Raw genomic sequence first — 25,893 nt, 5'->3', positions numbered from 1 at the left:
CATGATCTCCTGAGATATTATTGTTTAAAATGCTCTGAGCATAGAAAACAGTCCATATAGGTAGCAACTTTTTTGAAAATAATCAAAGAGCTTCAACTTTTTTGCTTTCTTCTGTGTTTACATAATTTAGAAAAGTATAACATTTCATATCATTACTGAGTTCTCTCTCCTTCTAGTCATGTGTATGCTGTTTCCATAAAGATGCAGGACTGAATATCACAGGGAGAAGGAGGCCACAGTAAATAAAAATGTTACAGGAGCAAAAAAAAAAAAAAACAAAATCCAGAAACTGATAAGTTCATCAGGTGAAAGAATAGTTGAATAGAAAATGTTATTTCATATCATTTAAGGAATTGAAACATTTAGCTTGAACATATTTTAAACAGTGTTTTGTTCAGTTAAAATGTACCCGCTGTTGCAGTTTAAATAAGATATCTGACATTTTTAGATGCGTGAATGTATTAGGAGCAGATACTATATATTGCTATAAACTGAGGGCTCAGAAGTCCAAAGTTAAAGATCACACTTAAAGTCCAAATCTGAAGGAACATTTAGTTTAATCAATAAAGATTATGTTTTCTGGACTCTGGCCCACTTTTGTGTTTTTCCAGGTTATGGTACAGGACGGTGTGTTGACGATCGGCAATGTGTCGGCTCCCGTCTACAACCCCAGCGAGAAGATGAAGGTTCCAGATGTGCTCTTCTATGATAATCCCAGGTAATTATTACAACCACATGACAACCAAATATACCAGCCTATAAAAACTGTTGACCCTCTAGAATTCTTATTTCTTTATTGCTTTGTAACATTGAATTTGTGGTCAATTAATTTGGCTTTTTTGACAAGAATCAGTAAGTAATGACAAGTATTATAAATTAAATGAATAAAAAAGTGACTGCATGAGCATTCACCTCTTTCAAGTTAGTGTTTAGTAGATACCCTTTGGCTGCTGTTACAGGCACTGATCCTGTGTGGATAGATCTCAGTCAGCCTTACACATCTGCACACTGCAACTTTAACCAATTTTTCTTTGTAAAACTGCTTAAACAACGTCAGGTTAGACAGGATCATGAGAAAGCAGCTCTTTTCAAGTTTAAGCCCCAAAGTCTTGTTTGGAATGACCTCCTCAACATTAACTCTTTTGTCTTTTACACTATTTCTGTGAATCTTGGCTGCTTGCTGCAGCTCATTGTCTGCTGGAAACAATCTTCTGCCATGATACACTTCCATCATGAATGCTGCCCCGCATGCTTCACAGTGGGGATGGTGTGTTTTGTGATAATGTTAGCTGAACATACCGTCCAGTCTGAAAAGCTCAATTTGTTCCAGTTGACTTCAGAGTCCCACTTGCCTTCTGGTGAACTGAAGTCCAGATTTAAACATGAAATTTTTCCAACGGTGTCTTTTTCTTTGGTCATTTTGTCATAATTTTAACGTACAATTTCCTTCCATTTCTTTTAGATCCATTTAACTGGACTTCAAAGATATCAGTGACTTTGACATTTTCTTGTACCATCCCGCTGACTTTTGCTTTTCAAAAAACCTTTTCACAGAATTCCTTGGAGTGCTCTTTGTCTTCATGGTGTAGTTCCATCCAGTAGTACTGATCACCAGTGACTGGACCTTCCATATACAGGAGTCTTTGATCCACAATCGCTGAGATACGTTTTATCACAATCAGATGATTTCAGTTCACTTATGTGACTTCTAGCACTAAGAGGTGTGATAGTTAGCATTCACTTGTGTTATATTTTTAATTAGTTGACATTACTATGTGGAAATCTGTTTTCACTTGACATGAGGAGTCATTCTTTTGCAAGTCTGTTGAAAAAGCCCAAACTTAATTACCGTAATTCAATGTTACAGAAGCATAAGAAGGAGAAACTTCCGATGGAGGTGAAAACTGTGTATAGTCACTGTATGCGCCATTCTAAATCAAATCTGTAACCATAACATGTTACATCAGCAGAGAGAGCCGGAAAAGACGCTTCTTTCCAGGACCGGACCCAGATTTTATCACGAGGACAAAAGCCAGATTGGGAACAATAAAACCTAATTTCTGTTGTCTCAAACTGAAACAGATCACAGTTCAAGAGGTCATGCACCAATGAAAACCCTTGCTTTCCCTTCACTTTCTCATTATTCTCACTCTGTCTTTGTGTATTAATCATTTATTATTAGGGGTTTTCGCATTTCGTTCTGGTATTAGCTGATATTCCCCGTTGTTTTTGTTGTTCCTGCTTGGTGCTTATCAGATACATGGGAGCCTCAGATATTTTGAATTCTACTGCTGTCCTGGCAGTAACATCAGTCCCAGTGCACTATAAGTGACTCTTGATGCTTTTTTGGTTTTTTTTTTTGATGGATTTATTGGATAAGGAAGCAACATGGCTCTTAATTCCTCCCCTGTATTGTGGACTGGTGTCTGCAGAGGACACGATTACTAGAATGGTTGAGTTACATCGTAGTTGTGATGCTGATCGGTCCAGAAAATGCTTGAATGTGAGTTTTCTGTTAAGACGGGAGGTCAGTTGGCTGGAGTTTGTGTTGTTCAGTTTAGTAACTTGCAGACGTAAATAAATATGGCGGTCGCACCTGCATTGGTTTGCATACTGTGGTGTAAAAATGGCAGAACTCCATGTGCTCAGCGATCTTTCTCAACATTTTTCTCAGTCTACCTTTTGTCTTGTTTATGTTCACTTGCCTCTTTGCTGGCAGGAACAGATGCAGCAACGCTTTAGAAAGCCAGAAAGCAAGCTCGGGGAGTCCAGCTTTTAAATGCAGCTTTACTTTAAGGAATACAGTACAGGAACCTGTGAGGCAAAAGTTTAGTTTCATGTCATGTTTATTGATCTTTTGTCAGCATATATGTCACTTGACTATCATGCTTATGACATAATCATAAAGAAGGACAACCAAAAAGTTGAATTCTTTGATTTTTTTTGACACAAATGAAAAAAACTGGAATCAACATGTACGACAATTTTACATAATGTCCACATTTATATCCTGAAAACGTATCTTACACTGCTTGTATTCAGCAGAAGACTCCCTAAATTTTGACTGTTGGTTGTAACTGAGCCCCTAATGGCTTCACAGTTGCGTGTTTAAACGAGTTTGCGCACTCTTTTTGGAGTTTTTGCAGTAATCTGGAATTCTTAACTGTTTATTAAGCTTATACCATGTAACTATAAATGGGAATTCCTGAAGTGACGGCGATTGTTTCAAGAATCCGTCAGACTAATCAGAAATTTGATGTTTTTGCAAGTTTCTGAGTCTGATAAATATGGTGATTTTTTGGGTTTTCTCTCCAAAGATGACATGCTTTTCCAAAACCTGTTGGGCTGGTTTTATGGGAGTTCAGAGGGCTAAAAACAATTCAAAAATATAGGTAAAAGTCTGATGTTTTCGTTAGTTGCTCTAGACGCCCACGTCAGTTCTCTTGTAGCAGTTAATTGCAGGTTTGGATTTTTTGTTGCAAATGTATATAAAGATGACGAAACACTTCATTATGCACCCAAAGGCAACACCTGCCTCCTCCTAACTAACAGTTAATGCAAAAAATACCCGTCACTCATAGTTATTTCTCCTTTAATTATTTATAACTTTCAGGCTTATCAACTATAGCAGGCGAGTTACATTGGAATTCACCTTCTAGTAAGTTATCAATGACAGGAACATTAGCCAGAGACCCAAAGCTGTTATTCTACCAAGCTGTAAACTTGTTTATTTCTGCTGTGAAGTTTGACCATTTTAACAATTGAGGGTCTACAAGGGATCGACTCTGTTTTGGAGCCTCCAGGTGGACATTTGAGGAAACTGCAGTTTTTTCTGTGTTGTCTTAATTTGTCAGTGTTTTTACAGTTAACACATGAGTTTGAATCAAATGACACATCATCTATCTAGAGGAAGATTTGCCAGTTTTTGTCTCTTTGACGCCACCTAGCTTGGTGTGACCGAACCCAAAAACAAACCAGCTGAGGAAACGACACTGTCATGAATCACACATGCGACCCCACATTTTTCCTGTTTCTCCCCACCTGTCTCATTACTGCCCTTTTTCTCCTCCCTGAAATAAAAGAGGAAGAGGTGAGAAGGGATGAGAGCGAGGAGGATGCCCTACTTTCTCTATGACCTGTTTTCTGTCTTCCACAGTAGATAGCACATTTATGTAAAGAAGCACACAAAGCACACTTGTACATTTTTTACAAACCAGTGCGTTACAAGCAGATTTAATCTCAAATGTTATTTTTTTTTTAAATAACAAACCACAATAATAACAATTGGGTGTAATTTGAGTTTTTAAAACTAAGTGTATTTCTGAAGCGAGTCGATTGTTTAATGTCTCTGCAGCACATGAAGGTGATGAGGACATGCTGAAGGACTTCCTGTTAGGAGAACATCTTCTGTTGTGGGAAACCAGGTGAGTGACATCTCAGAGCTTGTTAATTGCACTTTAAAAAAATGCTGTAAAAGAAATCCAAAAAGGCAACAATAACAAGTGGAAATCTGGTTGCAATGTGCCATAAGAATGTTGTTTTTAAAAAGAACAAGGAATACTGTAACAATAAAAAACTGTAACATTATGAAATAGATGTCAATGCAGTAGAACTGTGTATTTTACAATCAAAGTTGTAAAAGCTTTCTAGTCATACAATTACACATTTTAGATGTGGAAAATATGCAAAGTTTTTGCCTTGTTTATTTTTTAAGTTAACAATTTCTTTTAATAATATTATCCACATAATATAATTTATCCAAACTGGGAAAATCTATTAACAATAGCTGTTTTTCCTAATTTTTCAGTCTTAAATATGCTTTTTTTTATCTTCAACCAGCCTTTTGTATAATACCGTCAAATGTTATAAGAACAAAATGCCATTTGTAAAACAGAAATTTTTGATGTGGAGATTGTTCACAAGATTAGGCCTTGTTTTTTCTTGTTTGTTTGTTTTAAAGATCTATTTGCTAGACATTATTTACAATTTTACAAAACAGGAAAAATCTATAAAATGAAAGTCTAACAGATATGTGCTATTTTTCACTCTGTATTGTACATATATTTTCTTTCAAATAACAGCCAAAAATGTGAAATTATTATATACTTTTTGTTGATTTAAATAAGTAAATATAACTATGTAATTTTGCAGTTGGTACTTTAAAAGACTGACTACAAAATACATGTTTATGATGTGGACATTTACAATTACCAAGAAAGTAATACTCTTTGTTTCTGCGGTTTTGTACTTGTTATTTTCTGTAATTTAACACAATAGAGAAAATACATAACCATTGAGCAAATGACATACTGTGTTTCAGTCCATAATATATTTTAGTGTCTTGTGTTTGTAAATTAATGATAATTTTTGCTGATTTCAACAAAGCAATTCAACATAATAAAAACATGGCATTTATTAAAAAAATATAGATTTTTGAGGTAGACTTCATGGACAATTGTGGCTTTTTCTAATAATAGTTAATTTGTATTATTAATTATTTCTTTTTAAATTATGATTTTCACGTGTTATTTATCTCTGATTTAACACAACAGGGAAAATCTGTAAATCGACACTTAAAATGATTTACTATTTTTCAGCCTTTAATAAACAAATTTTCTTTCAAATTATGAGAAAATAACTGTGAAATAATAATATTTTTGCTGTTTTGAATGGAGTTTTTTTTTAATGTTTGTCATTTGTAAAAATATGGATTTTTGACACTTTATTGTGTATGGTCAAAATGTAAATTATGAACTTTTTATTTTTGCTTGTGTAAAAAAATAAGTCCATATATTTTGGACTGAAAAATAGTATATCACTTGTTTGACAGTTATTTTACATGTTTTCTTGGTTGTGTTCTAATATGTTGTAATAACAAGTAAAAATTGCAGAAAAATTCTGTTAATTTACATATTAACCGTAAAAAAATGAAATAAAACATTTCTTAGAATGGCCAAATTTGTAAATAACGTCTACATCAAAACTCTATATTTTTGCAAATAATGATTTGTTCTTCAAAAAATCTCACTGTTGTTACTATATTTAAATCTGGAAAAAAGACAGATAGTTGCTGTAATTTGAAAGAAACATTATTTACATTTAGGGTTACGTGATATAAATAATGTCTACATCAAGAATCAGTGTGACGTTTGTCAAAATATTGATATTGACACTTTTTTGTACAATCAAAATGTAAATAATGACATTTTGCTAGATTTTGCTTGTTATTACCTGTAGTTTAACACAACAGGGTGAATCTGTAAAACCGCTTTAAATCGTTTTTCCAAAATCACCTGTTTTTTTTACAGTCTACAACCGGTCGTAGTAGAATTTCTCACCTTCCTGACCTGTAAAACAAGCACACCTGCAGAGGTGTGTTGTTTTTCTAGTGAACTGGGCCTCACATGTCAGTAGAGTTATAAAACCGACTCACTCACCGAAGGCATCAAGCCACATGTGGAGCTTCCTCAGTTTAGTCCTGATGCTCAGGGTTAAAGGCAGGACGGATGAGGAGTGAAAGTGGACACGCTGTACTATCGACCCACTGGAGCTTCACTGTGTTTGTGTTTCTGCGTTCATGTTTATGTGTGAGGGAGACATCAAGTGGGAGATTTGCAAATCTCAGCACGCATGGGTGAAGCTGAGACGTTAGAAGCTGTCAGAGCGGCTCGCTGGACATCTGACAGACCGACCAGAGATCGGTTGAGCTCAGCGGGAAGCCGGTGGGAGTCCCAGAGAAGAGTCCTGTCAGAATGAAGCACCGTCAGAACTGAGCAGACGGAGGGGAACCTCTTTATGTCTGCACAGCCGAGTTACTCCACCTTAAATCATCAGGGGCCTTCTGCTCAATCAACCCTGAGCATTTTTATTATAACCCATGGATAGCTAAATGGAATCTGAAATTTTAGCTTAATACATTGAATAATTTCTGATAAAATTTAGTAAAACCTGCCTGTTGACCCACTTTGAGTTTTCATGCATTGAATCTTAGCTGTTTGAACGACGATATCTCAGGAGTTATTAAACATAAAAGCCTGAAATATTTACTGTTATTTCCCATTGTGTCGTTAATACAGAATCTGCAATACTGGACAATCAGATCAAATCATCTCTGATTAAGGATCAGTTGAAATATCAATTAAAAATTGAAGCCATCATGAAAACGTCCGTGCCTGAGCTCATGTTTAAAACAAAAACTGATAATGCAAATGTCGACTCGTGACATATTCTGAACCACATGTAGCGTCCTGTCACAATAATAAAAACATGTTGAATACTTTTAAACATTAAGTACTTGGTCACAAAAATATTTTTTACATTTGTTTTCGCTGGACTTTCATATCTGAACAGGTTTTATGACTGAAACAAAAATGTTGATAGATAATTTAATCCAAGTTGAAAAGAGCTCTGGACTTTCAAATTTATTCTTAAAATACAAATAAAAATATTTCTTTAATAAGGGTGTGCTTTTCATTCAGATTTCAAAATTTTATCTTGAATAGTTTCTGGGATATTGTTGTCATTCAAACAGCCTCAAGTTTCAATGTAAGAAAACGTGCTGAAAGTAGGACGACGGGCAATCTGGAAAAAATCTCGGAAAGTGTTTCATACATTGAACTTAAATCTCACAAATATCTTTTAAAAAGAGCTTTTTTCCACTGAACTTTTATAACGTATTGAGCAGGTATGACGAGTTGTACCACAAAAACTAAAATATTGGTCTAATCAAGATGGCTCAAGATAGATCCTTTCATAATCCTTTACAGTGCCACAGCAGTTTCAGAACACCTCACATTTCCTCCATACTTAATAAGTTAAACAAAACAAAACAATGAATAAATACTAAAAAATGCAAAGTCATTTTTGTGCGTTGTTAAACCTTATAGCAGCTGGTATAAAAGACTTCCTGTAGCTCTCAGATTTCTATGACTGAAGGTGCTGCTATTGATGACCTTCAGGGTGTGGACTGGTTGTGTAGAGTTGGTCATTATTGAACCCAGTTTGTTCAGAGTTCTGGCCTCTGCCGCCTGCTGGACTGTTGGTTGTTCAGCTCCGACCACTAAGCCAGCCTTCCTTATCAGCTTGTCCAGTCTGTTTTTGTCTGCTGTTTGGACACCTTCTTGCCAACAGGCCACAGCAATAAACAGAGCACTGAACACCACTGAAGGGTAGACACCACACAGCAGGGGTTGGGTTAGCCTCCTAAAGAAATAGAGTCAGCTTTGTCCCTTCCTGTACACCGCCTCCATATGACCCCTCCACTCCAGTTCATCGTCAGTCTGCACATCAAGGTACCTGTGGTTGGCGAGCAGCTCCACCTCAGTGCCCCTGATGGCAATCCAAGTAGAACAGAGTTCTGGAGTTTCAAATGGTTCAAGTAGAACAAAGGAAAATAGTTTTAATAATCTATATGTCGGAAGATGTTTGATATATCATGCTGAAATGTTAGAAATATTTTTATAAATAATGTTGAATATGTTCATTTTGTGTCTCCTTCACAGGGTGTTGGTAAAAATAAAATAGTGGACCGATTCCTGCACCTTCTCAACAGACCCAGAGAATATCTGCAGCTCCACAGGTGAGAAAAATCAACGTGCTGGTTACATTAAGAAGTTTCTGGGTAGTAGTTTCACTGGGGGTTTATTAGTCACTGCCATATAATGTCCTGCCCCTCTATGGAAACAGTGGGACGTTTTGTTAAATATGACACCGTTAGAATGACATAAATTGTGAAAATGGAGAAAAAAGCTTGAATTTCTGTGGTTGTTTTACAGCAGTTTCATTTAAAAAAAATAACATTAGCAATATTTTTTCCAAGTATCCACAAGTGTTACCATTAACTGGAAACATGGTGACTCAAAGTCGTTCTTTTCATTTAGGGTCTCCATCTCAAACTATGTCCGAATATATCTGCATTTTTCTGTAATTTCTAAACTATTTGATGATAAAGAGAAATGTCTTTAGTGTTCGAGTAAATTAAACCCTAAATTAAGAAAAAATGGTACAAAAGCTTCAACCTGCCAATAAACTAAAGGTCTTTACTGCTTGTTTAAATGCAACTCTTAAGTACAGAAAACTGATTTTATTGTAATGCCAGCACTGCTGATTTTTCTTGAAATCTCTTTAAATGGCACAAAAAACTTTTTTTTTTTTTTTTTTTACATTTGAGGTCTCAGCCACAAACTAATCTGAACATCTGTGCATCTTCTTGTAATTTCTAAAGTATTTGATGAACAGAAATGTCTTTGACATTCGAGTAAATGAAACCTTAAGTTAAGAAAACTGGCACCAAAACTTCCCAGGTATATTAAAAAACCCAGATAAAGCCTTAAATAAATGTTTTGTTTTGTTGTTTTTCATTTGTGAGGTCTGTGTCTCTGAATATCTGAGCTTTTTCTTTTTATTTCTGACCATTTGATGAACAAAAATGTCAATACCTCTTGAGTAAAGAGATGCAAATTAAGAAAACTGGATTTGTTCTCAAGTCTCATAGTTCTAGCGCTGGTGATTTTTCCTGAATCAAACAGAAAATTCCTCTACGCCTGAACAAAACCTTTTTATCAGTTTTTTTTTCTATTTACAGCCTCTGTTTCAAACTTTATCTGAATATTTTCTGTCAAAAAATGACATACTTCTTTACAATTTAGCTTCTTTAATACTTAACACACAATCTTATTATAACTTTTGGATATTTTGCCCTAAAATGGTCATATGTGTTTGATGTCTTTAGTAAATTCTGATTCTTTTTTAGGAGAAATAATCCAATATGTTGCTTTTAAAGTAGTTGTTCGTCTCCAACAGTAGAAACAAAGTCACCCCGTTTAATTGAGATGTGAGCAGAAAGCAGTTTCTCTTCCTGGCAGCCATCAAACGGTGTCAAAGACTATTTTGGTCATAAGTAAATGAGGCCAGTCTTCAGCAGAACAAGGACTTCATACCGCCATATTAAAAGAAAAGCCCATTTCAAGAAGTCCTTGTTAACTCTCTGCTTCTATAAATACTTACGCAATCATTTCTTGGAGGGAAACTGGGTCACGGCTGCTCATCCATTGATCAGGGTGTTTGTGTGAAATCAGCTCTGCTCTTGGATGCTGAAGCTTCAGGAGGCCTCGTTTCGATCTCGATAAAATAAGTCAACGTTTCGGAAGACGAGCGATAAACGGAATCACTTGTACAGGCGTGAAGAAGATGAAAGCTCCTGAGCGAAAACATGGAATGATGCGTTCACAGTCCTGGCCTGTAGCTGGTCAAAGTCTTGTGAAAGTCGAAGTGGAGTTTTTTGGAAGTGTCCTGGTTCGCCACTGCGGCTAATATTAGAGTGGGGCAGCGGCAGGAAGATCTGTTCATGTGGCTTCTGGGAGTCGGTGACTGAAAACCTACAGAGATGTGGCTCAGAAAAGCAGAAGAGAAGCAGCCGGCCGGGAAGGAAAGTAGGCCAGCGCTGGGTCACACCGAGAGGCGTCGATGTTCAGGGAAGGAGATGAATTTTGACGACACGAAAAATTCAAAGTGATTCAGAGATGTTTCGATGTTTCTGTTGTTGGCCTGTTGAACTCAAGTACAGCGTTAAGAAAAGAAAAACAAAAAGAAAGTTCAGTTGGCTTTTTGTAAAGCAGTTAAGATGATATTGACTTGCTGACCACGAAAAATAAAATCACAGAAGTGCCAGAAAAAAAATTATGGAGCTTTCAAAAAGTGTTAAATAATAGCAAAGATAACAAGAAAAGCATTCAGAGAGTACAGTACTCTGCCAAGGCTGCTCAGTCGTATCATTTCTGATGAATAAGTCCTGAGATGTCCGCAGAAGGTCGATTTGTAGTAGGATCACGAACATGTGATCATCAGCAGGCAGCTGATGTAGTGTTCACTTGTTGTCATAGTTACAGCTCGCAATGATATAGAAATCTTTAACAAATCCATGGATCCAGACTATAAGCCGCATCACTGCCAGAATCTAATCGCTTGATCCTTGTGCCATTTCTGACCTTCCCTGAAAATTTCATCCAAATCCGTTATTCAATTTTATATATATATACTGGGCTTTGCAAAAGTTCTGTTACACTCGGTTTCATGATCTTTAGAGATGTTCACATGTCGGAGTGAAAAATTCCATTAAATAAACTGAAAGTTCTACCTTATAGGCAGGTGTCCTTAATACAAATTTTTTTCTCCGGTGAAGTTGTATCAAGATGGAAGTCAAAAGAGTTGAGATATCTGCTCTCCTTTGTGCTGAACATCAGCCGGATGACCGTCCACAGAGTCGCGGAGAGGCTAAAGAATGGTGAAGATCTTTCAGGTCTTCACCATTCTTGAAAGTTCATCTGGAAGATCTTCATCATTCTTGAGCCTCTCCGCGACTCTGTGGACGGTCATCCGGCTGATGTTCAGCTGCTTGGCTCTGTCAGACTTGTTGTGGCCAGCATGAAGGAGAGCAGATATCTCAACTCTTTTGACTTCCATCTTGATACAACTTCACCGGAGAACAAATTTGCATTAATGACACCTCCCTATAAGGTAGAACTTTCAGTTTGTTTAATGGAATTTTTCACTCCGACATGTAAACGTCTCTAAAGATTATGAAACCGTGTAACAGAACTTTTGCAAAGCCCGGTATATATATATATATATATATATATATATATATATATACACACGTGGACAAAATTGTTGGTACCCCTCAGTTAAAGAAGGAAAAACCCACAATTCTCACTGAAATCACTTGAAACTCACAAAAGTAACAATAAATAAAAATTTATTGAAAATTAAATAATCAAAAACAGCCATTACTTTTGAATTGTTGATAAACATAATTATTTAAAAAAAACAAACTAATGAAACAGGCCTGGACAAAAATGATGGTACCTCCATAAAAGATTGAAAACTATTTGACCAGAGTGACATGATTAACTCAGGTGTGTCATTTAATTGACATCACAGGTGTTTCCAAACTCATAATCAGTCAGTCTGCCTATTTAAAGGGAGACAAGTAGTCACCCTGCTGTTTGGTGAAAAGGTGTGTACCACACTGAACATGGACAACAGAAAGCGAAGGAGAGAATTGTCCCAGGACATCCGAAAAAAAATTATAGACAAACATCTTAAAGGTAAAGGCTATAAGACCATCTCTAAACAGCTTGAAGTTCCTGTGACAACAGTGGCTCATATTATTCAGAAGTTCAAGACCCACGGGACAGTAGCCAACCTCCCTGGACGTGGCCGCAAGAGGAAAATTGATGACAAATTGAAGAGACGGATCGTTGGAATTGTATCCAAAGAGCCCAGAGCAACCTCCAAAGAAATTAAAGGTGAACTCCAAGGCCAAGGTACATCAGTGTCAGATCGCACCATTCGTCGTTGTTTGAGCCAAAGTGGACTTCATGGGAGACGACCAAGGAGGACACCACTGCTGAAAAAAACTCATAAAAAAGCCAGACTGGAATTTGCAAAAATGCATGTTGACAAGCCACAAAGCTTCTGGGAGAATGTCCTTTGGACAGATGAGACCAAACTGGAGCTTTTTGGTAAGGCACATCAACTCTATGTTCATAGACTCAAAAACCAAGCGTACGAAGAAAAGAACACTGTCCCTACGGTGAAACATGGAGGAGGCTCAGTAATGTTTTGGGGCTGCTTTGCTGCATCTGGCACAGGGTGTCTTGAAAGTGTGCAAGGTACGATGAAATTTGAAGACTATCAAGGCATTCTGGAGAGAAATGTGCTGCCTAGTGTCAGAAAGCTTGGTCTCAGTCGCAGGTCATGGGTCTTCCAACAGGACAACGATCCAAAACACACAGCCAAAAACACCCAAGAATGGCTGAGAGAAAAGCGTTGGACTATTCTAAAGTGGCCTTCTATGAGCCCAGATCTGAATCCCATTGAACATATGTGGAAGGAGCTGAAACATGCCATTTGGAGAAGACACCCATCAAACCTGAGACAACTGGAGCTGTTTGCTCATGAGGAGTGGGCCAAAATACCTGTTGACAGCTGCAGAACGCTCATTGACAAATACAGAAATCGTTTAATTGCAGTGATTGCCTCAAAAGGTTGTGCAACAAAATATTAAGTTATGGGTACCATCATTTTTGTCCAGCCCTATTTCATTAGTTTGTTTTTTTAAATAATTATGTTAATCAACAATTCAAAAGTGATGGCTGATTTTGATTATTTAATTTTCAATAAATTTTTATTTATTGTTACTTTTGTGAGTTTCAAGTGATTTCAGTGAGAATTGTGGGTTTTTCCTTCTTTAACTGAGGGGTACCAACAATTTTGTCCACGTGTGTATATATATATATATATTACTAGTTATTGTCTGCGATTTACCAAAAAAATGGTTTGAAATAATATTTGAGAACTGTTTCTTTTTTTAAAAAATTTTTACAGTGTACACAGGCATACAGCATTATTAACACTATTTCACATCTCTGTTGATCACAAAACCACATTTAGAATTCAACAGACACATTTTGCCAGTGTAAATGTCACTTAATGAAACCTGAAAATGTGTTTTTTAGTTCATTCAGATCCCATAACTAACACCTCTTTGATTGGGACTTGGTTCAGTGAATGAGAATAAAGGAAAAAAATAGGTTTTCTAAATGAACATCTACATTATAAGCTGCTGTTGTGCTTATGTATATTGCTGTTTATTTCCTGTTTTAGGGATACGACAGTCCAGACTCTGACCCTGCAGCCTTCAGTGCGAGACGGCATCATCACATACGAGGACTCACCACTGGTCAGTTAGGAGAACTGTCTTTATCAACTACTTTGATGTATATTTTGACAGAATAACATTGTAAATGCCAAAAGGAATAGTATTAAACCTAAAAAGCATTTTTAGCAGCATTTTCTGCCACCAGCCCCGGTACTGCTGCTAAATATTCTGTGCCTCATAAATTTCTGGTATAAGGGCACTTTTAAGTACTTATTTGTGCAAATGGAGATATTAGAGTGTCACATGTTGAAAGTATTGATCTCTCTCCGTGTTGGTGACTTAGAGGAAGATCTACAGGAATCGAGTGTAGCATTTTATTTTGAAGCAGACATGAGAACCATCATTAATGCTACTTTCTCAGGTCAGAAAGCATGTTGTGCAAAAAGAACAAGCACTGATTAGAAGAAAATATAAACGGAACAATTGTTTTTGGCAGCTCAGTTTGGAATTTGGGCAAAATTCTGTGGAGAATTATAAAATCAAAGAACCAATAAGAATGAAAAAGACTATGCTTACCCCTCAAAGGTGCAGCAGTGACAGTCTGTGCATACCAGAGTCCTGAAAAGGTGACTCTGGGAGGCGAATTGGCTCACAGTCCTGCACGACGCACACCGGCCAAAAAAGACTGAACAGTTCTTTCACTGCGTGTGCCAATAAGCAACTTTCACAGCCATGAATTGGGCTCCGACTCAGAACACAGTGTCCGTTTCTTTTATTACAGTCGTGGTATACACCTACACAGTCCTGAAACGAGGGCTAATTAGTCGAAATAAGTCCAAAAAACCAGCGTGTGAGGGTGGATGGTGAATGATTTAAAGAGGAAAATCGGTTTGGTAGAAGTGGAAAGTTTGCTTCTGTCAGTTATAGTGACATTTAATCAACACCCACCAGACAAACAGGTCGACAGGAACCACACGACATTTAGTTTTTCTGTTTACTTAATCTAGTTTTACAGCCCCAGTGGCTACAATTGTAGGTCAAAGGAAGACATTTAAAAAAGTTAAAATGTTAAGAAAAAAGAGCCACATTAGAGAGCTGGATATCATTCTGACTGTGCAGCATGATATCTGATTACACACTGAGAATGAGAGCAGATTTATGCCTCACAGAATGTCAAGATTTTCATTTTAACGCTACCAGACCAGAGAGTGATTTGTGTACCAGTGTCAGAGGGGATCATACAGTATTTACAGTGAAGACGATGATCTGTACAGACAAGGTGAATGGAATCGCGGATTTGGATGAAATTTTTAGGGAAGGTCAAAAATGACACAAGGACCAACTGGTTAGATTTTGGCAGTGATGCAGATTATAGTCTGGATCCATGGATTTGGTAAAGATTTCTGTATCACTGCAAGATACGGTGTCACTGTAACCATGACAACAAGTGAACACTACGTCAGCTGCCTGCTGATGATCACATGATTGTGATCCTACTACAAATCCATATGTGGACATTAGGGATAGACTGATTATTGAGGCCAATATTTGGCATTTTCCAATAATCGCGATCTGTATTTTTATTAAGAGATTATAAATAAATTAAACACTTCAGGTCTGATGCAGCCCAGTGTCATTGTCTGTCATCACTCTGGTCTGAGAAACATCTCTCAACCAGCAAAAACTGAACAAGAAACCACGAAATTAGCTTCTCACAGTGGCTAATGTTACGCTAACAGCTAGCAGCTAAGTTAAAAGGCAGCCACAGATTAACCTATAATCACTGATTTAAGATCTGGGCTTTAGTGGGCAAATAAAGTGACAGGACAGTAAAATATTAAGAAAATAGAAGGGCAGCAGGAGGAAGGAGGAGATAATTCTGTTTCTATTTTACATAATTTGGAGAATTCAGGGTCATTTTTGTCAGATTTTGTGTCATTTTGAATTTTTTTTAAATGAATGAAGATTTTTTTTTTTAGTCACTTTGGAAAGGTTTCTAATCATTATGGAGAATCTGGGCAACTTTTTTTAACCATTTTGGAAAAAATCTGAGTTATTTTGGAAATGGTTTGAGTCATTTTTGAGCATTTGAAGCCATTTGGTCAAATTAAACAATTTTGTCTGTCGATCGAATGTAGATAGAACAGGATTTCCTAATTTAATCACTCCCATTTCTATTGTACATATTCAGTTATAGTCACCCTTACTAATTAAGAAGTCTAGTTATGAATGACAGGTTCCCTGCTATTGCATGTCGGTAAAACATTGCATTTGATGCATATCGATTTCAAATATTGTTTTTTGGCTTTTCTTGATCACTAATAATCGGTATCACAAAACAGCAATGACAAAAAACATGTCAGTCGATCCCTATTGTGTGTATAGGAGTGTACTAGGAGAGAAAAGAGGGAATAGTTTGTTCAGAAGGAAGCAAAATGCATCTTTTTCTTCTGCTATTTTTGTTTCTTATTCTTCCTTTTCAAGGTTTGCTGTTTTTTTAAAAGCTGCAGATTTCCAGCACATTTTTTGCCAGTTTGTCCTCCACATCCCTCACAAGGCTACCTATTCAATTCTACAGGTCTTCAGTTTGATTTAGCTTTTATCCAAAGCAGCATACATCTGAGAGTAGATAGAACACAAGAAAACAACCTGGATAAGAGCCATTAAACAGTAAAAACTGGACCTCTTCTATGCTCCAGTTCAGTTAAAACCTTTGTGTTGCGTTTGAACACAGCTGCTTTGTGTGTTCAGGTGAAGGCGGTGAAACACGGCCACATTTTAGTGATCGACGAGGCCGACAAAGCTCCCACGAACGTCACCTGCATCCTCAAAACCCTGGTGGAGAGCGGAGAGATGATCCTGGCTGACGGACGCAGAATCATCTCAGGTACGAACGCAGCAGCCAGGCTTTAGCGCCTCGACAGCAGACATGTCCCAGATACAGAAATAGGAGCATTAAAAGGACGAGCTGAGGATCTGATGTCCTCGAAAGCAGACATGAATAAAACATCCTGAAGGAGGCTTAAGATAAAAGCCTTTATGGACAGGTACCAGTAGATTTTGGATCATGACGGACTGTAAACATGCCATTTTTCCACGGAATCGCACTCCGGAGAGGCTCGTCCTCACACCGGAATGTAAACACAACTCCGAGGCTGCATAAACACAAACTTGAGGCAGAACAATGCTGTCTGCAGCAGAGCAGAGGTGTGTGTGAAAATCAGCGACGCGAACCAAAACAGTAAGAATTTAAGCATGTGTATGTACAGTGCTTGTTTTAGTCGTGTGTGTTTCTCCTCCAAAGATCCACGTGAAGCCAAAGGGAGGCCCAACACCATCATCATGCACCCAGACTTCAGGATGCTCGTCCTGGCTAACCGGCCCGGCTTTCCCTTCCTGGGAAACGACTTTTTTGGAGCTCTAGGTACACACAAACACACAACCAGAGAGCTGCAATACGAAGCGAGATTACTGGGTTAGCAAGCTGGGTTGAACCAAAAGTCAGAGTTTTCAGAATCACAAAGGTGGGCCTCTTTTACCTGGCTAGATCTCCATGGTAACATATGCAGGTTTTTTCAGAGTTTCAGATTTAAACTGACTGTAAGGAGCATTTCCTGATGTTTATCTAGCTGAGGGAAAATTTCTTATTTGCAAAAATGTTAATCTGTATGTTACTAAAACTCTTGAATGAAGCTGTGTAGTTGCAGTATCACACACTGTATGCATTGCATTGCCATAGGAACTCCACATGTATTTAATTGGTGATGCAAAAATCCTATCAATATGTTTTAAGTTTGGTCCCGATTTGCTGTCAAGTCTGTTTACATGCTGGTACTGCAGCTGATGGAACACAAATTAGAACATTGATTAGTTATCAGTATTTATTACAGAGAATATTCCATCAGTAATGAAAGTGATTTCCTGCACTATGGAACGTCAGACCTAAATCCACTTCAGTATAATATCATGTTTACGTATATGAAGTCTGACATTTACCAGCTCTAACATGCAGCTGTTAGTTATCAACAGTCAGCTAAAATAAATATGTTCTGCACATTTAACAGTTTTCTACCAGCATTCCTGCTTTACATAATTTCCCATAGCAGCTTTTTAACATCATACTTTATTTTCCTTGTTATTTTCCATTTAAACAGCCTGTGGACTGAAGCAGCTGAACAAGATCGTTTCATTTTGTGCAGAAGAGTCAAATGACACGTTAAACGAATTACTGAATGAGATGAAATGATTTTGCATGCTTTTGTCTGTAATTTAGCAAAACGGATAAATTCTGCGAAATAGCAGCTAAAAATATTTACCATTTTTCCATCCTTAATGTACAGAATTCTTCTTTCAACAATAGCAAATATCTGTAGAATTATGATTTTTTTAAAATTATTTTTTGCTCATTTAAACACACAGTAGAAACAATGTAATTTTACACCCATGCACTGTAAAAGAATTCATTACTGTTTGTAAAAATACAGATTATTTGCTGTTTTGGCCTGATTATTCACAGTTACTGTGTGAATTTATACTTGTCTAATGAGAGTTTGCTGTTATCCATAATTTTAACACAGCAGGGAAAATCTGCAAAATAAGAGTTTAAAATGTTTCAGTCCTTATTACACATATTTTTTTCTCTTAAACAAAGAGATATCTGTAAAATGATGGGTTTTTTTGCTCATTTAAATTCCATAGAAACTGCAATTTACATTATAAAAGAACTAATTAGCATTTGTAAAAATACAGATTTACTTTCTGTATGATGTGAAGCATTTCATTTTATTGTGCAATTTTTCATATTTCAATTTCTTAGGTAGAATATTTCATTTTCATTTAGAAGCATTCTGATTACATATTTCATTTTTATCAAATTTGTGAGGAGCATTCTTTCATTATCATGTGTAATATCACTTATCTCTGTATAACTGCCAGAATTACTTTCAATTCCTCTATTCTCATCTTATTTTAGCTACTTTTATTTCAGTTTTGTGTCATACTTGAATATTATTCTTTTTTTTTACATTTAATTGTCGTTGGAGTAATTTTCCCACTTGGTTTTTCGTGCAAACTACAGCACCAAAGATACAAAAATATCATATACAAGAGAGAAAATCAGTAAATTCCATCTTGTATCTTGTAACAGGAGATATTTTTAGCTGCCATGCTGTGGACAATCCGAAGCCCGAGGCCGAGCTGGAGATGCTGAAGCAGTACGGCCCCGACGTTCCCGACAGCACTCTGCAGAAACTGGTGGCCGCCTTCGGAGAGCTGCGCTCGATGGCCGACCAGGGCACCATCACCTACCCCTACTCCACCCGAGAGGTGGTCAACATCGTCAAACACCTCCAGGTACCAAGACACACAGCCTGTTTTTTTTAACCGCTGTTTTATGACCTCAGGTTCAGTCTCAGACGAGTTTCCATCAATAATTAAACAAACGTGTGTGACCTTAATCCTGAACGGCTTTAATAATGCGGCAGAGTGAAGAGAAGACGGTGTTCCCGCCTCAGTCCACACTCAGGAAAACACTCCCTTTAAAACACAAGGATGGTGGAAGAACACGCAGTTTTCTGAGGAAGTCTCACACCAGAGTCAAATCAGTTTATGCAAGAAAACGTTACACAGTTACCACACTGAAATAATGATAAGTGAAAGCAAGGAAACAGCGAGATGTGGTAGTCATTCTTCCTCCTATCACTGAATGCCCCACGTCTGATCATCTTCAGTTTGACAGGTTTTATTTTTTTAAAGTGATGAATATTGATTGAGTTGACCATGTGTAAAGTCAGGGGTCAAAGACAACTTTAGTTTTTGAGTTACAGATTCTTAAAGGGCATTTTTGCTTCGTTTCTCTTCATACCAATCTGTGGATCAGTGTTTGAAGAGCCTTAATTAGAGAATTCTTGTAGCTAGAGTCCTTAAATTTTGCAGGTTTATTGGTATGCTACATCTGGTCTTCAATGGTGCAACCCTGCTTTAATAGAATAATACCAACCAGTTATATGATGATGCAAACTTGTTAAAAAAATTAATATTTCAGACTACTCTGATATTCCACCAACCATAAAACCTTTATTTTTTACCCTAACAGGCAGATTTCCCCCTTCCCCCGTGAACTGCAACAACAATAGCTTTAAATATGTAGTATGGTGTCAGTTAGAGGCACTTTATGAGGAAAAGTTGCATTTTTTGCATTTATGGTCAATATCTGATCATGGTTTGAGCAAGTATGATGGTGAAACCACTCCTGTAGTGTCCCAACTGGAAGAGTTCTATAATATTATTACTGGAGTAAAACAGAATCATGGTTTTCCAACTTATAGTGCTTCAAATAATTTTTATAAAAAGTGGCAACATAAGCAGTCATGTGTAGAAGTCAGACATATATTTCTGTTTTAATTCAGTGTAGCGTTGTTAGCAGAGCATTAGCCACATACAAACACTTTGTAATAATAATGCTAGCTATGACCCCACATTTTACATGTTTTACTTAATAACAAATAAAAAAATAAAAATCTGACAAATTAGATACTTTTTTATATATTTTGTGACCTGAGATGGAGCGAAATCATGAATGTCAAGAGGAAAACGCTGCTTATTATGGGTGCTGGATTGTCGAATTCAGGCAGATTTCCAACACTGGGAAGCTGTTTTCACTCTCGAAGAATTTCTCACAGTATGAAATGTGAGTATCAAAGCTCCCCCACCCTCATATGTTTATCCCTCTAATTTCCTCGTCATTCGGAGCCCACAGATTTGCATCACGTCCAACTAAGCAGATAGTTCCGAGTCATTGTGGTCACATTTTCATTCCTGTGTTCTTCGGATCCTGGCATCATCAAAAGCCACACTTTGCATTAAATCTGCATGAAATTACGGAAATGTCTCCTCAGTGGGAAACACTTTATTTGTAATAATATATCAGAGAGTTTCAAAACAAAATTCGGTGCCAGTTGTTACCACAGTTTTACTGCTCTGCCATGGTAGTTTTATTTCAGCAGTAAACAGCTTCTCTTCTTTATCCATCATCACATGAGCAGCTTGGACACAGCTGAGCAAACATCAAGGCTCCAGGGGAACTTCTCACTTTAGTTGCACCCAAAATATAGTGTTTTCTTCATTGTCAGTGCCCATACATCTTGGTAGCTTCTTAACATGTCGTGCAAATACTTATAAACATGAATAGAGACGCAGATAAATGTTTTGTTCTTTGGCTATTTTACAATCAGCGTTTACTTTTATTATAATTTCTGACTCGTCGCTGTTCCAGTTTGTCTCTGTCTGTTGGTAAAACGGTGCAGTTAGCAGGACTTAAATTTCCCAGACATGCTTCGGCTGCACTCTTTGCAAAAAAGTCAGTCAATAATGTCGCCCATTTTGTCACATCTCAGTGTTTCCCAGAGGTTAAAAATGTACTTGTGATGGTTGGCACTGCAGTGTGACTTTATGCATGCAGTTTAAAGTGGAGAACGTCGCCCAGGTTCTTTTCTGAAGCTGCAATTTACAGGAGCTCTTTAAACGCCTCACATGTAGACTGTCCATAGATGCTTCTAGTTCGACTGTGCACAGAGAAGCCTCTATTCTCCACTCAGAAAACTTTATTTATATAGTTCATAAAGTAATTCCCAAAAGAAGATAAGACCATAAGAACAGCAAAAAGAAGCTATGCAACAGTATGATACAAACACAAATAATAGTAAATAATCATATTACAAGGAACAATAATACATAGATGACAAACTTGATTTATAGCAGGTGGGACAAAACCCAGCTTAAGTCTTAAGTTGCTTTTTTAACCCTTTAAGCTGCAGTCAATTCCAGCCATTTTCAGTACAAAAAATCGCTAATATTTGGTAATAAATAATATGACGAGAAGTACAGGGAATATTGGACGCGCATCGCGAGGTACATTTCCTTGAAAACGACCAATTCGTGGATTTTATACCGACTTCAGAACATGTTTTGGACAAAATATTTTACTGGCTTGTGTCGTCTGGATGTAAAAGGTTGGATTGTGGCCGTTTTTTGTGGAATATTTTCATCTGTGTGTAATAATGAACCCGGAAATGTGAGTCGCGCTGTGTGCGTTGAAGCCGTGTATAGAGAACGGATGGATGAATATTTGTTTTTGTCGGACAAATGTGTTTTTCTCACCCGCTGTGGTAATCACATCTGAAAGTGGTTTATACCGGCGGATTCATGAGAATCTAAGCTTTCCATCGGCGTATAGTGTTTGTATAATCGCGTTTGCAGCCTTCGGTCATTCTTTAAATTCCTATGCAAATTAGTAAGTGTACCGCCGGCGGGACACTGAAGCTTAACGGGGCATCAACTAAGACCAAAAATGAGTTTGAAAAGAGTGAAATAAGGCTTTTAACTGTCCGGTTTACCTCAGGTGGAACTGAGTGGTTTTATCTGCCTGGTTGAGCTGCTCAGAAACACATAAATAGATCTGCTAAATGTCATTTTTGGTTGCATTTTGGACCAAAAACGGTTGCAGTCTGGAGTCCCGCACATGCTATTTAATGGTTGATGCTACATCAGCCGGCTCATTAATATTCATGTACGTCTCATTAATATTTATGTTAAGGGAAAGTGCCGTATCCGTAGGCCACAGGCTACGGGTACGGGTCCGTATCTGTAGACACTACCCGATTTAATACTGAATTTCCCTCGTTCTGTCTTCTACTGTAGCAGCAGTTTACCATTATCCTGCCAACACTATCACTTTGAAAAAATAAAGAATGGTGTTTTTAACTGGTTTGTGTGAAGAGCTGCATGCAACCGTACATAGACGTGCTCATTTTGTGTGTAATAGTAAGGTTCTCGAAAAGAATGTCAGTATTTTCAACTCCCCAGCGGTCCTTGAACTAATCATGTGTGACGTGTCGTTCTGTTCCATTGGGAAAATCAGCCAAATCTCAGCAGAAAATTGTGATATTTCGTCACAATCCTATTGTTCCGCATGTCTCATTTTTAAAAAAAATTGTAAAAATTAAACATTTACACCAGATTCTGTTAAACAAAAAACAAAAAAATCAGCGCTCCACAGCACAAATGGGGAGAAATGGCTGATAGTTACATCACAAAGATGTTTATTTTGGATTGAACTGCAGGCTGTGTTTACACGTGGCAATAAGTTAGAGAGACTGAGTGGAAAATAAAACCTAAAAAAACTGTCAGATTTTAAATGTAGCGATTGAACTTGAACTAATCTGGTGTGACAAGCAGTTCAAATGAACCAGATCTAACCTTAGAATTATGATATTTCATTCATATCACTTTATTTTACATGTCTTGTTTAACAAATGTAGAAAAAATACGATGTTTAAACCTAATTGATTCTGTGAAAAATAAAAAATTCTTCTCTCATTTGTGCAACCAGGAAGCTATTAGTGACTCAGTCGTGTAGTAAAAATTCAGGAAACTTTCAGGTGAACTGCAGGCTGTGTTAATAGTCAGAGAGGCTCAAAAACAGTAAACGAAGGAGCAAGTTGTTGGAAGATACATTCAGCATGGTGAAGCATCTTTCTAGAGTTGATGTGCAGAGTATTTGTCGGTTAAAAAAATGTATGCAATAAAATATCAAGAAATTTTCCAATTTTCCTAAAGCAAATAATCAAAGAAATTCAGCTTTCTTTTAACTAAGTTTTTTATGATTTATGGCACAAAAAAATTTGTCATACTGCGCAAAAGACACGTTGTAGTTCTTCCGTGTGAATTTATTAACCAGGTTTGTCACGTTCTTTTGTGGTCTTTTAAAAAATGTGCACAGTATTTAGCACAAAGAAAAAGAGAGCAGAAGAACTGAGCTCAGTGAAGGAGAAGAGAAATCAGGATTCAATCTTTGGCTACCGTAGATCAATAATTCGGTGCACAGGGACAAGCCCTCATGTTTGATTTCCCCGCTGACCCCTCAGTCCTGTCATCCACCACCACCGCTATTGATATGTGCAGAAGTGGGACCCACACAGAATAATTGAGTCTTCTGAGGCCCATGTTGGCCCTAATTACCATTTCACCTTTGTGGTAACAGGAAGCCTGATCGATGCAGCCCGCCGCTCTGTGCGTTCAGCTGTAACCTGTTGGGATGAGGCCGCTATCGAGCGCTCAGCCGTTTACAATACTGTGTAAATACTCTGCAGCGTGGAGGTGTGAAAGCGCAATTATGGGACTAATAACGCCCCACAATCCATGACTGCTGTGTCATTATGAGCATTGTGTCTTTTAAACAAACGTTAGAAACATCCACTTACAGCTTCAGGCAATAAGATCACTCACTCTCACTTGTAGATGCTGTTAAATTGATGTCACAGCACACTGCAGCTATTATGTTTGTTTTCAGTTCATCTGTGTTTTTACAATAAATCTGCAGCCCCCTCATCTCCACCCTCACCCTAAACGGTCAAGGCAGATGGCCGCCGCCTTCCCTGAGCCTGGTTCTGTCTCTTTTTTTTTCTCTTCCGTAATTTAGTTGTGTGGTTTTTTTTTCCGTTCCTTCCCACCGTTGCTCATAGGGAATCCAGCCTTGAATTGTTGGGTTTTCTGTTCTCGATTTATAATTAGAAGGTCTGCATTTTGCTATGTTAAGCGCTGTGAGATGACTTATATTGTGAGTCTGCGCTATACAAATAAAATTGTGGCAGCAAATGGAGCCTAAATAAAAATAAATCTTTGCTTATTTCTTCATTTGACAACTGTTTAAGCTACAATTTTGCCACTTTCATAGTATTCTATTCAGGCAAAATTCTTTTATTTCCAACGTAATCTTTGAGAAATTTATATAGTTTTGTGCCAATAAATGGACATATTTACACTACTGTTCAAAAGTTTGGGATGACACAGACAATTTCATGTTATCCATGAAAACTCACACTTTTATTCATGTGCTAACATAACTGCACAAAGGTTTTCTAATCAACACCATTAGCTAACACAATGTAGCATTAGAACACAGGAGTGATGCTTGCTGGAAATGTTCCTCTGTACCCTTATGAAGATATTCCATTGAAAACCAGCTGTTTCCAGCTAGAATAGATATTTACCACATTAACCATGTCTAGACTGTTTTTCCTGATTAATTTAATGCTATCTTCATTGAATAAAATGATTGTCTTTCAAAAATGAGGACATTTCTAAGTGACTCCAAACTTTTGAATGGTAGAGTATGTATGTACACATTTCTGAAGGTATCAAATATACTGATGGTAGGTACTTTATTGATCCCAAGGGAAACTCAAGAAACCAGCACCATATTAAACATACAGAATATACAGCAATAAATGATATGAGTGTGTGCAGTGGAAAAAGTTAAAAAAGTGAAAAAGAAAATAGCGAAGTAAACAGGTTTAAATATGGAACTACTGGTAAAGCTGCCACTCGCATCACGCCCCGGAAAGTAGAGTAAATCAATATGTAACTTGCAGGTCTGTAGTGAACCAAATAATTTTTAAAGCTGCTCTTAAACCATTTCATTCCCCTCCCCCATTCTCCTTCTTTCCACCAGAAATTCCCCAACGAGGGTTTGGCCAACGTGGTGCGAAACGTCTTCGACTTCGACTCGTACAACAAGGACATGCGGGAGGTTCTGATCGAGGCGCTGCACAAACACGGGATTCCCATCGGAGCCAAACCGAGCTCCGTCAAACTGGCCAAGGAGTAAGAAACCAGGAGATGTGAAGATGAAACACTCACTTACTCAGATATATACAAACCAGTCAGAGTCAGTCAGTGGATAAAAGAACTTTGGGGCATTTCTTGCAGTATTATGAATCTAGATAATATAATACTATTGCAGAGCCTCACTAGCAGGCTATCTAGTCTGATTGTACTTCACTGGATAAGGATAAAGATAAGACAAATTGAATCATCTCAGAGGAAATTGTATAACAGGAGAATAAATTAGATTTAAGTCCGATACATTACTGAGAGAAACGATAAATATGGACGGACCAAAACACACTGGCAGTCAGTGGTGGAATCTGGATGCTTTTTGTTGTTTTAGCAACAGTTGCAAAAAAGGAGGTGTCAAATTTAAAACTCTTTGTTCCAATAAGTGATGCCACTTCCTTATGAGTCGCTGCACAGCTGTCCGGTAAAACCCTCCTCTGCTGTCGTTTCTTGGTTGGTACATCAACTCCTCTCCTCATGTTTTTCCCAGCAGGCATGTGAACAGAGCAGTTGAGGCAACAGGCGTCAAACAAAGCAAGACATTTTCACCTTTAGAGCTG

At 37.4% G+C, this 25,893-nt stretch overlaps 1 protein-coding gene across 1 annotated transcript in view; it reads left to right on the top strand.

Moving 5' to 3' along the window:
- The window catches only part of vwa8 (von Willebrand factor A domain containing 8), a 158,199-nt gene that overhangs the window by 43,623 nt on the left and 88,683 nt on the right, over positions 1 to 25,893 (top strand). The window contains 8 exon segments of the mRNA XM_051959410.1: positions 616 to 718; positions 8,268 to 8,343; positions 8,502 to 8,578; positions 13,666 to 13,741; positions 16,412 to 16,547; positions 16,965 to 17,084; positions 18,807 to 19,012; positions 25,170 to 25,321. Coding sequence (XP_051815370.1) covers positions 616 to 718; positions 8,268 to 8,343; positions 8,502 to 8,578; positions 13,666 to 13,741; positions 16,412 to 16,547; positions 16,965 to 17,084; positions 18,807 to 19,012; positions 25,170 to 25,321 — 946 coding nt within the window.

Source organism: Acanthochromis polyacanthus, chromosome 14 (genome assembly GCF_021347895.1).
Source record: "Acanthochromis polyacanthus isolate Apoly-LR-REF ecotype Palm Island chromosome 14, KAUST_Apoly_ChrSc, whole genome shotgun sequence".
NCBI lineage: Eukaryota > Metazoa > Chordata > Actinopteri > Pomacentridae > Acanthochromis > Acanthochromis polyacanthus.
The sequence above is the reverse complement of the archived record's forward strand: the minus strand, read 5'-3'. Positions and strand labels throughout refer to the sequence as shown.